Source organism: Leucoraja erinacea, chromosome 4 (genome assembly GCF_028641065.1).
Source record: "Leucoraja erinacea ecotype New England chromosome 4, Leri_hhj_1, whole genome shotgun sequence".
NCBI classification, from domain to species: domain Eukaryota; kingdom Metazoa; phylum Chordata; class Chondrichthyes; order Rajiformes; family Rajidae; genus Leucoraja; species Leucoraja erinaceus.
In genome coordinates, this window is record NC_073380.1 from 102,921,843 (window position 1) to 102,935,407 (window position 13,565).

Here is a 13,565-nt window from a genome sequence, read left to right on the forward strand (position 1 = left end):
CGCCAATCCTCGGGACTATTCCCGTTTCTAATGACATTTGAAATATTTCTGTCATAGCCCCGGCTATTTCTACACTAACTTCCCTCAATGTCCTAGGGAATATCCTGTCAGGACCTGGAGACTTATCCACTTTTATATTTTTCAAAAGTGTCAGTACTTCTTTTACTTTGAACCTCATAGTATCCATAGCTACTCTACTAGTTTCCCTTACCTCACATAATTCAATATCCTTCTCCTTGATGAATACCGAAGAAAAAAAATTGTTCAATATCTCCCCCATCTCTTTTGGCTCTGCAGATAGCTGTCCACTCTGTCTCTCCAATGGACCAATTTTATCCCTCGTTATCCTTTTGCTATTAATATAGCTGTAGAAACCCTTTGGATTTACTTTCACCTTACTTGCCAAAGCAACCTCATATCTTCTTTAACTTTATTTCTTAAGATTCTTTTTACATTCCTTATACTCCTCAAGCACCTCATTTACTTCATGCTGCCTATAATTATTGTAATCTCCCTCTTTTTCCGAACAAGATGTCCAATTTCCATTGAAAACCAGGGCTCTTTCCAATTTTTACTGTTTCCTTTCAACTGAACAGGAACATAAAGATTCTGTACTCTTAAAATGTCCCCTTTAAATGTCTTCCATTTCTCTTCTACATCTTTCCCATAAACCAAAATGTCCCAGTTCACTCCTTTTAAATCATCTCGCATCTCATCAAAGTTAGCCTTTCTCCAATCAAAAATCAAATCAAATCAAAATCAAATTTCATTCCTATTATTCCCTATATCCTGTGTTTGTGCACTGTGGCTGGCTTAGTTTAGTTTAGTTTTGTAGATACAGCACAGAAACAGGCCCTTCGGCTCACCTAGTCCGTGCCGACCAGCGATCCCTACACATTGTCACTATCCTGCACACGCTACAGGCAATTTTACATTTATGCAATTTCACCAAACCAATTAACCTCCAAAACCTGCAAGTCTTTGGAGTGTGGGAGGAAACCGAAGATCTCAGAGAAAGCCCACACGGTCACGGGGAGAACGTAGAAACTCCGTAGAGACAGCACCCGTAGTCAGGATGGAACTCGGGTCTCTGGCGCTGTAAGGCAGCAACTCCATCACTGTGCCACCGTGCCACCAAATGTAAAACCACGTATAGCCTTTTCACTGATTGGATAGAGCGCGACACAAAAGCTTTTATCTGTACCTCAGTACAGGTGACAATAAACTGAACTGGAGAGGCCTCATGTTACGAGTGAGCAGGCAGATGTTGACAGCGGTTAGACTCACCTTTACATTGAGACTCCTTGGGGTCGGTGAACCTGTGTTCCGCAGTGTAAAACCCTTTAACACACTTGCAGTAGAAGCTCCCAACTGTGTTGTGACAGACTGCGTTATCTCCACACGGTTCAGACTCACACTCGTCCTTATCTGCAACACATGAAGAATAATAAATAAGCGGACGAGATGAATAACGTGATGTTAACCTCCCGTGTCAACCAGCATCTGTAGTTCCCTCCTACGCATGAGTATGTTGAATAACTAACTAGACCAAGACATTCAGGTTTAAAAGCAACTTCACAGTTGAATTTATTTTATACTATTTTATTTTATTTTATTTTATTTTATTTTATTTTATTTTATTTTATTTTATTTTATTTATTTTATTTTATTTTATTTTATTTTATTTTATTTTAATTTATTTTATTTTATTTTAATTTATTTTATTTTAGTTTAGTTTATTTCAGTTTAGTTTAATTGAGCTTTACCTCCCCCCTTGACTCCATTCAAGGACCCAAGCAGTCATTCCAGGTGCGACAGAGGACAGTGCAAGCCAGAATTTCATTGTCCTATCTGGGACACATGACAATGAACTCACTTGACTTGACTTGACGTGAGACTGGATGCAGCCCTGAGCAAGAGACAGTGACCTTTCATTCCCACTCACCTATGCAGAAGGACACCGTCCTATTTTCCAGCTGGTTTGATATCCGGTGAAATCCCTTCAAACAATTGCAGTGGAAACCTCCGAATGTGTTTATGCAGGCTTCATGAGGGCCACACGGACCGTTACGGCATTCATCTTTATCTGAGACAGAGAGAAAACATTGTGAGCAGGGCACAGGCTGACGTTCCTCATACAATTCACTTCACGCAACATCTTTAGTTGATTTTAGCGTAAGTTCTCGGAGCAGAATTAGGTCATTCGGCCCATCAAGTCTACTCCATCAGGGGCAGGAAACATGTTCCCAATGTTGGGGGAGTCCAGCACCAGGGGCCACAGTTTAGGAATAAGGGGTAAGCCATTTAGAACGGAGATGAGGAAAAACTTTTTCACCCAGAGAGTTGTGAATCTGTGGAATTCTCTGCCTCAGAAGGCAGTGGAGGCCAATTCTCTGGGTGTTTTCAGGAGAGCGTTAGATAGAACTCTTAAAGATAGCGGAGTCAGGGGATATGGGGAGAAACATAGAAACATAGAAACATAGAAATTAGGTGCAGGAGTAGGCCATTCGGCCCTTCGAGCCTGCACCGCCATTTAATATGATCATGGCTGATCATCCAACTCAGTATCCCGTACCTGCCTTTTCTCCACACCCTCTGATCCCCTTGGCCACAAGGGCCACATCTAACTCCCTCTTAAATATAGCCAATGAACTGGCCTCAACTACCCTCTGTGGCAGAGAGTTCCAGAGATTCACCACTCTCTGTGTGAAAAAAGTTCTCCTCATCTCGGTTTTAAAGGATTTCCCCCTTATCCTTAAGCTGTGACCCCTTGTCCTGGACTTCCCCAACATCGGAAACAATCTTCCTGCATCTAGCCTGTCCAACCCCTTAAGAATTTTGTAAGTTTCTATAAGATCCCCTCTCAATCTCCTAAACTCTAGAGAGTATAAACCAAGTCTATCCAGTCTTTCTTCATAAGACAGTCCTGACATCCCAGGAATCAGTCTGGTATAGGACAGGTCAGAGAAGGCAGGAACGGGGTACTAAGACATGATCATCGAATGGTGGTACTAGCTCGAAGGGCCGAATGGCCTACTCCTGCACCTTTCCCATAAAACAAAATGTCCCAGTTCACTCCTTTTAAATCATCTCGCATCTCATCAAAGTTAGCCTTTCTCCAATCAAAAATCGAATCAAATCAAAATCAAATTTCATTCCTATTATTCCCTATATCCTGTATTTGCACACTGTGGCTGGCTTAGTTTAGTTTAGTTTTGTAGATACAGCACAGAAACAGGCCCTTCGGCCCACCTAGTCCGTGCCGACCAGCGATCCCTACACATTGTCACTATCCTACACACGCTAGGGGCAATTTTACATTTATGCAATTTCACCAAACCAATTAACCTCCAAAACCTGCAAGTCTTTGGAGTGTGGGAGGAAACCGAAGATCTCGGAGAAAGCCCACACGGTCACGGGGAGAACGTAGAAACTCCGTAGAGACAGCACCCGTAGTCAGGATGGAACTCGGGTCTCTGGCGCTGTAAGGCAGCAACTCCATCACTGTGCCACCGTGCCACCAAATGTAAAACCACGTATAGCCTTTTCACTGATTGGATAGAGCGCGACACAAAAGCTTTTATCTGTACCTCAGTACAGGTGACAATAAACTGAACTGGAGAGGCCTCATGTTACGAGTGAGCAGGCAGATGTTGACAGCGGTTAGACTCACCTTTACATTGAGACTCCTTGGGGTCGGTGAACCTGTGTTCCGCAGTGTAAAACCCTTTAACACACTTGCAGTAGAAGCTCCCAACTGTGTTGTGACAGACTGCGTTATCTCCACACGGTTCAGACTCACACTCGTCCTTATCTGCAACACATGAAGAATAATAAATAAGCGGACGAGATGAATAACGTGATGTTAACCTCCCGTGTCAACCAGCATCTGTAGTTCCCTCTAACGCATGAGTATGTTGACTAACTAACCAGACCAAGACATTCAGGTTTAAAAGCAACTTCACAGTTGAATTTATTTTATACTATTTTATTTTATTTTATTTTAATTTATTTTATTTTATTTAAATTTATTTTATTTTATTTCAGTTTAGTTTATTTCAGTTTAGTTTAATTGAGCTTTACCTCCCCCCTTGACTCCATTCAAGGACCCAATCAGTCATTCCAGGTGCGACAGAGGTTCACCTGTATCTCCTCCAACCTCATCTATTGCATCCACTGCTCTAGATGTCAGCTGATCTACATCGGTGAGACGAAGTGTAGGCTTGGCGATCGTTTCGCCGAACACCTCCGCTCGGTCCGCAAAAACCAACCTGACCTCCCGGTGGTTCAGCACTTCAACTCCCCCTCCCATTCCGTCTCCGACCTCTCTGTCCTGGGTCTCCTCCATGGCCAGAGCGGGCAACACCGGAAATTGAAGGAACAGCACCACATATTCCGCTTGGGGAGTCTGCATCCTGGGGGCATGAACATTGAATTCTCCCAATTTTGTTAACCCTTGCTGTCTCCTCCCCTTCCTATCTCTCCCTCAACCCTCGGGCTCCTCCTCCTCCTTTTTCCTTTCTTCTCCCTGCCCCCCCCCCCCCATAAGTCTGAAGAAGGGTTTTGGCCTGAAACGTCGCCTATTTCCTTCACTCCATAGATGCTGCTGCACCCGCTGAGTTTCTCAGCACTTTTGTCCACCTAAGTTTAATTGATTTTAGTTTAGTTTAGTTTAGAGACACAGCATGGAAACTGCCCTTCGGCCCATCGAGTCCGCACCGACCAGCGATCCTCGCAAACTGACACCATCCTACACACACTAGGGGCAATTTACATTTATAGCAAGCCACTTAACCTACAAACCTGTATGTCATTGGCTTGTTGGAGGAAACGGAAGATCTCGGAGAAAACCCATGCAGGGGAACGTACAAACTCCGTACAGAGAGCACCCGTAGTCGGGATTGACCGCGGATCTCTGGCGCTGTGAGGCAGCAACTCTACCGCTGCGCCACCGAGCCGGCCTTACAATGTAAATACAATTCCTTCATGTTTGATAGAACATAGAACAGTACAGCACAAGAACAGGCCCTTCGGCCCACAATGTCTGTGCCAAACATGATGCCAAGCCCACCTCTTATCTGCCTGCACATACTCCATATCCTTCCATTCCTTGCATATCCATGCCCCTGTACAGAAGCCTCTTAAACGCCACTATTGGATCTGCCTCCACCACCCCTGGCAGCACGTTCCAGACACCCGCCACCCTCTGTGTAAAAAACACTTGCCCCGCACATCCCCTCTAAACTTTGCCTCTATCACCTTAAAGCCAGGTGAGGCGGAGGAGGGCTCTGCCCGAGCCGGCTGCCTGTCCCTTTACCGGGGTTACGTCCGCACCTGGGTGGTGTTAGAAGAGGACTACGCGCTGTCCACGGGCACCGCGGGGGATTTCCGGGACCACGGGGGGTGGAATGTGTCTTTAATAAGGATTCTAACATAGTTGCATAGTAGTTTATTTCGGATATTTGTTTGTCTTGTATTATGTTGGTGGGTTCTGTTTTGTTTTATTGTATTGTAAATATTATTTTAAATTATTGACAAAAATGTTGATGATAAATTAATAGACCACACCACCCAAGTGAATGAAGTGTAGAATGGCTTTGATCAAATGGAGTTGGTAGTTTTCAAGACAGCACTGATGTAACAGGAAAAGAGATAAGAGACTGGGATCCAGGCAGCGGGTGAAAGAGGAAGACCCAGGAGCCAAGGGTGCTTACCTCTGCAGCACAACTTCGAGGAGTTGGCTAATTTACAATCACCGTCAAATCCTTTATTGCAGGAGCAGTAGAAACTGCCCTCAGTGTTGTGACAGGTAGCCATGGGCCCACAAGGACTAGAGTCACACTCGTTTATTTCTATAGAACAAGAGTCATAAGGTCATGTGATAGGAGCAGAATTAGGCCATTCGGCCCATCAAGTGTACTCCGCCATTCAATTACGGCTAATCTATCCCTCCCTCCTAATCTCATTCTCCTGCCTTCTCCCCAGACACTCGTTCTAATCCAGAATCCATCTATCTCTGCCTCAAAAATATCCATTGACTTGGCCTCCACAGCCTTCTGTGACAATGAATTCCACAGATTCACCACCCTCTGACTAAAGAGTGAGCGTTTCAGCCGCCATAGGTTGAATCCTGGCCCTTCGCGCATCCATAGTTTAGTTTAGAGCTACAGGGCGGGAACAGGCCCTTCGGCCCACCGAGTCCGCGTGGACTAGCGATCCCCACACACTATCCTACACACACCGGGGACAATTTACAATTTTTACCGAAACCAATTAGCCTACAAACCTGCACGTCTTTGGAGTGTGGGAGGAAACCAGAGCACCCGAAGAAAACCCACGCGGTCACGAGGAGAACGTGCAAACTCGTAAAAAACTAAACTAAACTAAACCAAAATTAACTAAACCACAAAACTAAACTATTAAACTAAACTAAACCAAACTTAACCCACCATAATCAAACTTAACTAAACTAAACAGCTATATACAACAAGATCCGAAGATCTCTCCTGGTCCCAGAACACTGATGCATTTATAAAGAAGGCACATCAGCGCTTCTACTTCCTGAGAAGATTACGGAGAGTCAGTATGTCAAAGAGGACTCTCTCTAACTTCTACAGGTGTACAATAGAGAGCATGCTGACCGGTTGCATCGTGGCTTGGTTCGGCAATTTGAGCGCCCTGGAGGGGAAATGGCTACAAAAAGTTGTAACCACTGCTAGTCCATTATCGGCTCTGACCTCCCCACCATCGAAGGGATTTATCGCAGTTGCTGCCTCAAAAAGTCTGCCAGCATCATCAAGGACCCACACCATCCTGGCCACACACTCATCTCTCTGCTGCCATCAGGTAGAAGGTACAGGAGCCTGAAGTCTGGTACATCCGGGTTCCGGAATAGCTACTTCCCCATAGCAATCAGGCTATTAAACTAGCTATCAAACAAACTCTGAACTATAACAGCCTATTGCAATTTATCTGCTTATAGAAACATAGACATAGAAAATAGGTGCAGGAGTAGACCATTCGGCCCTTCGAGCCTGCACCGCCATTCGATATGATCATGGCTGATCATCCAACTCAGTATCCCATACATGCCTTCTCTCCATAGGCACAAGGGCCACATATAACTCCCTCTTAAATATAGCCAATGAACTGGCCTCAACTACCTTCTGTGGCAGAGAATTCCACAGATTCGCCACTCTGTGTAAAAAATGATTTTCTCATCTCGGTCCTAAAAGACTTCCCTCTTATCCTTAAACTGTGACCCCGTGTTCTGGACTTCCCCAACATCGGGAATAATCTTCCTGCATCTAGCCTGTCCAATCCCTTAAGAATTTTGTACGTTTTTATAAGATCCCCCCTCAATCTTCTAAATTCTAGCGAGTACAAGCCAAGTCTATCCAGTCTTTCTTCATATGAAAGTCCTGCCATCCCAGAAATCAGTCTGGTGAACCTTCTCTGTACTCCCTCTATGGCAAGAATGTCATTCCTCAGATTAGGACCAAAACTGTGCGCAATACTCCAGGTGTGGTCTCACAAAGACCCTGTACAACTGCAGTAGAACCTCCCTGCTCTTATACTCAAATTATACACACTTATTTATGTGTATATTGAACTGAACTGTTCTGTATTTATGCTTTCAATATTCTGTTGTGCTGCAGCAAGCAAGAATTTCATTGTCCTATCTGGGACACATAATAATAATAATAATAACTTTATTTGTTAAGCACCTTAAAAACAACCAAAGCTGACCAAAGTGCTGTACAGAAAAAAGAAAACAAGCAAGACATCATAAAACAGGCAGAACAACAGAACATACAACTAACACGAGGCGCATAAATTACATACGAAAATCCAAACAATAAATTAAAAAAAAACATAAAACACAAGTACAAACAACGCAGCAAAACCAAGCAAATAAAGTTAATAAACAATTCGACACCTCACTGGTCTACAAAGGCCATGGAGAATAGATACGTCTTCAGGAGTGATTTAAAAACAGCTAGAGAAGGGGCCTGTTTAACGTGCAGAGGCAATTCATTCCACAATCTCGGAGCCGACACAGCAAAGGCACGGTCCCCTCTGAGCTTCCGCTTAGTCTTTGGCTCAATCAGGAGCAGCTGATCATCTGACCTGAGAGAGCGGGAGGGTGAATAAGGGTGAAGAAGCTCAGATAGGTAGGACGGGGCAAGACCACTTAGGGATTTAAAAGTAAATAAAAGAATTTTAAAACGAATCCTATACTGAACAGGCAGCCAGTGGAGAGAGGCCAAAAGGTGTGAAACATGATCATGCTTTCGTGTGCCAGTCAAGAGACGAACAGCTGCATTCTGTACCATCTGGAGACGGGCGATGGAGGTCCGACTAACCCCCAGATACAGTGCATTGCAGTAATCCAGCCGGGTGGTAACAAATGCGTGGATTACCGTCTCAAAGTGCTGCCTCGACAAAATCGGCTTTATTTTTGCCAGCTGCCTCAGATGGAAAAAAACAGATTTAACAACAGCCCTTACCTGACAGTCAAATCTAAGCTCAGGGTCCACTTTAATCCCCAGGTTCGTGATGTTAGGTTTGAGATATGCAGACAAAGAGCCTAGATCAACAGGGGGGGATGACAATGAACTCACTTGACTTGACTTGACGTGAGACTGGATGCAGCCCTGAGCAAGAGACAGTGACCTTTCATTCCCACTCACCTATGCAGAAGGACACCGTCCTATTTTCCAGCTGGTTTGATATCCGGTGAAATCCCTTCAAACATTTGCAGTGGAAACCTCCGAATGTGTTTATGCAGGCTTCATGAGGGCCACACGGACCGTCACGGCATTCATCTTTATCTGAGACAGAGAGAAAACATTGTGAGCAGGGCACAGGCTGACGTTCCTCATACAATTCACTTCACGCAACATCTTTAGTTGATTTTAGCGTAAGTTCTCGGAGCAGAATTAGGTCATTCGGCCCATCAAGTCTACTCCATCAGGGGCAGGAAACATGTTCCCAATGTTGGGGGAGTCCAGCACCAGGGGCCACAGTTTAGGAATAAGGGGTAAGCCATTTAGAACGGAGATGAGGAAAAACTTTTTCACCCAGAGAGTTGTGAATCTGTGGAATTCTCTGCCTCAGAAGGCAGTGGAGGCCAATTCTCTGGATGTTTTCAGGAGAGAGTTAGATAGAACTCTTAAAGATAGCGGAGTCAGGGGATATGGGGAGAAGGCAGGAACGGGGTACTAAGACATGATCATCGAATGGTGGTACTAGCTCGAAGGGCCGAAAGGCCTACTCCTGCACCTATTGGCTATTGTCCTTTATTTATCAACAGTACAAAACAATTAAATGAGGCTGGACGCAGCCCTGAGCAAGAGACAGTGACATTTCATTCCCACTCCCCAACACAGAAGGACGTTGGTCTATTATTCAGTGGCTGGTTGAATATCGGGACAAATCCCCTGATACAACTGCAGAGGAAACCTCCGATTGTGTTTCTGCAGGCTGCATTGGGGCCACACAGACCTTCGTGGCATTCATCTTTATCTGAGACAGAGAGAAAACTTTATGAGCAGGGCCCAGGCTGACGTCCTCTCGTGCAATTCACCACGCAATATCTTAGCTAATGTTCATACGTTCTCGGAGCAGAATTATGCCATTCGGCTCATCAAGTCTACTCCGCAATTCAATCGTGGCTGATCTATCTCTCCCTTCTAACCCTATTCTCCTGCCTTCTCCCCATAACCCCTGACACCCGCACTAATCAAGAATCTATCTAAGGTACACAAAAATGCTGGAGAAACTCAGCAGGTGCAGCAGCATCTATGGAGCGAAGGAAATAGGCAACGTTTCGGGCCGAAACCCTTCTTCCTTTACGTATATCGATTTTCCAGCATCTACAGTTTCTTCTTAAACAAGAATCTATCTATGTCCACCTTAAAAATATCCACTGACTTGGCCACCACAGCCGTCTGTGGCAAAGAATTCCACAGATTCACCACCCTCTGACTGAAGAAATCTAATGCAGTCACTCTCTCAGTAACCAGCACTTGTTTGATTTAGTTTACTTTAATTTAGTCCAGTTCAGTTCAGTTTAGGTTGCTGTCATGTGTATCGAGGTACAGGGAAAAGCTTTTGTTGCATGCTAACCAGTCAGCTGAAAGACAATACATGATTACAATCGAGCCGTAAAAGAGAGATGGGGGCGAGGAAGAGGGAGGGGAGAGAGGGGAGAGAGGGAGAGAGGAGAGAGGGAGGGAGGGAGAGGGGGGGAGGGAGAGGGTGGGGTAGGGGGAGAGAGAGAGAGGGGGGGGAGGGGGGGGGGGGGGGGGGGGGGGGGGGGGGGGGGGGCGGGGGAGGGGAGAGTAATCCAGGCTGTTGTGCATCTGAAGTTAGATAGGCCCGGCTTGCTTTTATGTGATTTGAATTAAGTCAAGCCCAGACAGGTCAACAATAAAAAATAATGTTTCAAGGTGACTAAGGCATCAACTCTAGAATATGAAGATTGAACTCAGAATAATGTGACGTTTTTGGAAACCATATCTTAAAACAAATCTTGAAACTCACCGACACACGTGTTGTTGTCGTCACGTGGTATGTATCCGTCATCACATGTTAAACAAGTGACATGTTGATCCCAAGTGAAACAGATATAGAGACCTAGGAAACAAAAGAGACATTGGTGTAGGAAGGAACTATAGATGCTGGTTTAAACTGAAGATAGACACAAAATGCTGGAGTAACTCAGCCGGACAGGCAGCATCCCTGGAGAGTAGGCATACGTGACGTTTCGGCTCGTGACCCTTCTTCATATATCTGGACTTCCAGAAGGCTTTCGACAAGGTCCCACATAAGAGATTAGTATACAAACTTAAAGCACATGGTATTGGGGGTTCAGTATTGATGTGGATAGAGAACTGGCTGGCAGACAGGAAGCAAAGAGTAGGAGTAAACGGGGGTACACATAATTGCTGGAGAAACTCAGCGGGTGCAGCAGCATCTATGGAGCGAAGGAAATAGGCGACGTTTCGTGCCGAAACCCTTCTTCAGACTGATGGGGGGTCGGGGGGGGAGAAGTAAGGAAAAAGGGAGGAGGAGGAGCTTGAGGGCGGGGGGATGGGAGGAGACAGCTCGAGGGTTAAGGAAGGGGAGGAGACAGCAAGGGCTAGCAAAATTGGGAGAATTCAACGTTCATGCAATCCGGACGCAAGCAACCCAGGCTTATCTGCTTATAGAAACATAGACATAGAAAATAGGTGCAGGAGTAGACCATTCGGCCCTTCGAGCCTGCACCGCCATTCAATATGATCATGGCTGATCATCCAACTCAGTATCCCATACATGCCTTCTCTCCATACCCCCTGATCCCTTTAGCCACAAGGGCCACATCTAACTCCTTCAGGAGTAAACGGGTCCTTTTCACAATGGCAGGCGGTGACTAGTGGGGTACCGCAAGGCTCAGTGCTGTGACCCCTACTATTTAAAATATATATTAATGATATGGACGAGGGAATTGAATGCAACATCTCCAAGTTTGCGGATGACACTAACCTGGGGGGCAGTGTTAGCTGTGAGGAGGATGCTAGGAGGCTGCAAAATGACTTGGATAGGCTGGGTGAGTGGGCAAATGCATGGCAGATGCAGTATAATGTGGATAAATGTGAGGTTATCCACTTCGGTGGCAAAAACAGGAAAGTAGACTATTACCTGAATGGTGGCCGATTCGTAAAAGGGGGAGATGCAACGAGACTTGGGTGTCATGGTACACCAGTCATTGAAAGTAGGCATGCAGGTGCAGCAGGCAGTGCTGAAAGCGAAATGGTATGTTAGCATTCATAGCAAAAGGATTTGAGTATAGGAGCAGGGAGGTTCTACTGCAGTTGTACAGGGTCTTGGTGAGACCACACCTTGCGTATTGCGTACAGTTTTGGTCTCCCAATTTGAGGAAGGACATTCTTGCCGTAGAGGGAGTGCAGAGAAGGTTCACCAAACTGATTCCTGGGATGTCAGGACTGTCTTATGAAGAAAGACTGGATAGACTTGGTTTATACTCTCTAGAATTTCGGAGATTGAGAGGGGATCTTATAGAAACTTACAAAATTCTTAAGGGGTTGGGACAGGCTAGATGCAGGAAGATTGTTCCCGATGTTGGGGAAGTCCAGGACAAGGGGTCACAGCTTAAGGATAAAGGGGAAATCTTTTAGGACCGAGATGACAAAAACATTTTCACACAGAGAGTGGTGAATCTCTGGAATTTTCTGCCACAGAATGTAGTTGAGGCAAGTTCATTGGCTATATTTAAGAGGGAGTTAGAAGTGGCCCTTGTGGATAAAGGGGTCAGGGGGTATGGAGAGAAGGCAGGTACAGGATACTGAGTTGGATGATCAGCCATGATCATATTGAATGGCGGTGCAGGCTCGAAGGGCCAAACGGCCTACTCCTGCACCTATATTTCTATGTTTCAGACCCTTCTTTAGATTAGTTTAGTTTCGAGACACACCGTGGAAACAGGCCCTTCAGTGACGCGCAGTGTTTTTTCAAGTGTCGCAACATTTTTTTGTCGCCACTGGATTTTGAAATGTTCAAAATCTTTTGGCGACACTGATATGACACCGACAGTCGCCGAAAAAATCGCCAAGTGGGCCAGGCCCTTGATGCAGTATATCTGTCGAATGTATAATTTTGGCACACTTTCGGGTTGCAATGTAATCTTATCACCAATCTGCTGTTTTGCATTTGATGTTGTATCCATCACTGCCATGTCTATCATTTAATCTCAGATTCAGAACAACGAGGAATTTCATCGTGCCCTCATGAATATGATAACAAACTCATTCAAATGTCAGTCTATTCCCAATACCTATTATCTCAGACTTGTTGTCTTAAAAGACAATGTTCACTAGAGTCAGCTGATGTACATCTGTGAGACCAAGCCTAGGCTTGGCGATCGCTTCGCCCAACACAGCCACTCTGTTCGCAATAACCAACCTGATCTCCCGGTGCCTCAGCACTTCAACTCCCTCTCCCATTCCGAATCTGACCTTTCTGTCCTGGGCCTCCTCCATGGCCAGAGTGAGGCCCGCCGTAATTTGGAGGAGCAGCACCTCATATTTCGTTTGGGCAGTTTACACCCCAGCGGTATGAACATTGACTTCTCCAATTCCAGGCAGTCCCTGCTTTCTCCTCCTCTTCCCAGCTCTCCCTCAGCCCACTGTCTCCGCCTCTTCCTTTCTTATTCCCGCCCCCTCCACCCCCCTCCCCAGCCCCACATCAGTCTGAAGAAGGGTCTCGGCCCGAAATGTCACCTATTCCTTCGCTCCATAGATGCTGCCTTACCCGCTGAGTTTCTCCAGCATTTTTGTCTCTGTTCACTTAAACTTCCTTTTCATAACTTAAAAGAATACAAATATCTAATTTTTTTCTCTCATTGTACTCTTTCTCCCTTTATTATCTTTTTATCCTCCTTTGCTGAATGCTGTATTGTGTATTCATTCCAGTCTTTAGACTTTAGAGATACAGCATGGAAACAGGCCCTTCAGCCCACCAAGTCCACCGGTCCCACGAGCATGCGACTGTATGCTGCA

General features: G+C 45.4%; 1 protein-coding gene across 1 annotated transcript in view; it reads right to left on the minus strand.

The window, feature by feature from the left end:
• Positions 1–8,906, minus strand: part of LOC129696074 (adhesion G protein-coupled receptor E1-like) — a 38,505-nt gene extending 29,599 nt beyond the window's left edge. Inside the window, exons 1-6 of the mRNA XM_055633481.1 lie at positions 8,888–8,906; positions 8,694–8,834; positions 5,715–5,852; positions 3,674–3,814; positions 1,946–2,086; positions 1,288–1,428 (exon numbers count right to left, since the gene is read on the minus strand). Of these exons, the coding sequence (XP_055489456.1) occupies positions 1,288–1,428; positions 1,946–2,086; positions 3,674–3,814; positions 5,715–5,852; positions 8,694–8,834; positions 8,888–8,906 (721 nt within the window). The remainder of the gene's footprint in view (positions 1–1,287; positions 1,429–1,945; positions 2,087–3,673; positions 3,815–5,714; positions 5,853–8,693; positions 8,835–8,887) is intronic.
• Positions 8,907–13,565: the final 4,659 nt, after the last annotated feature.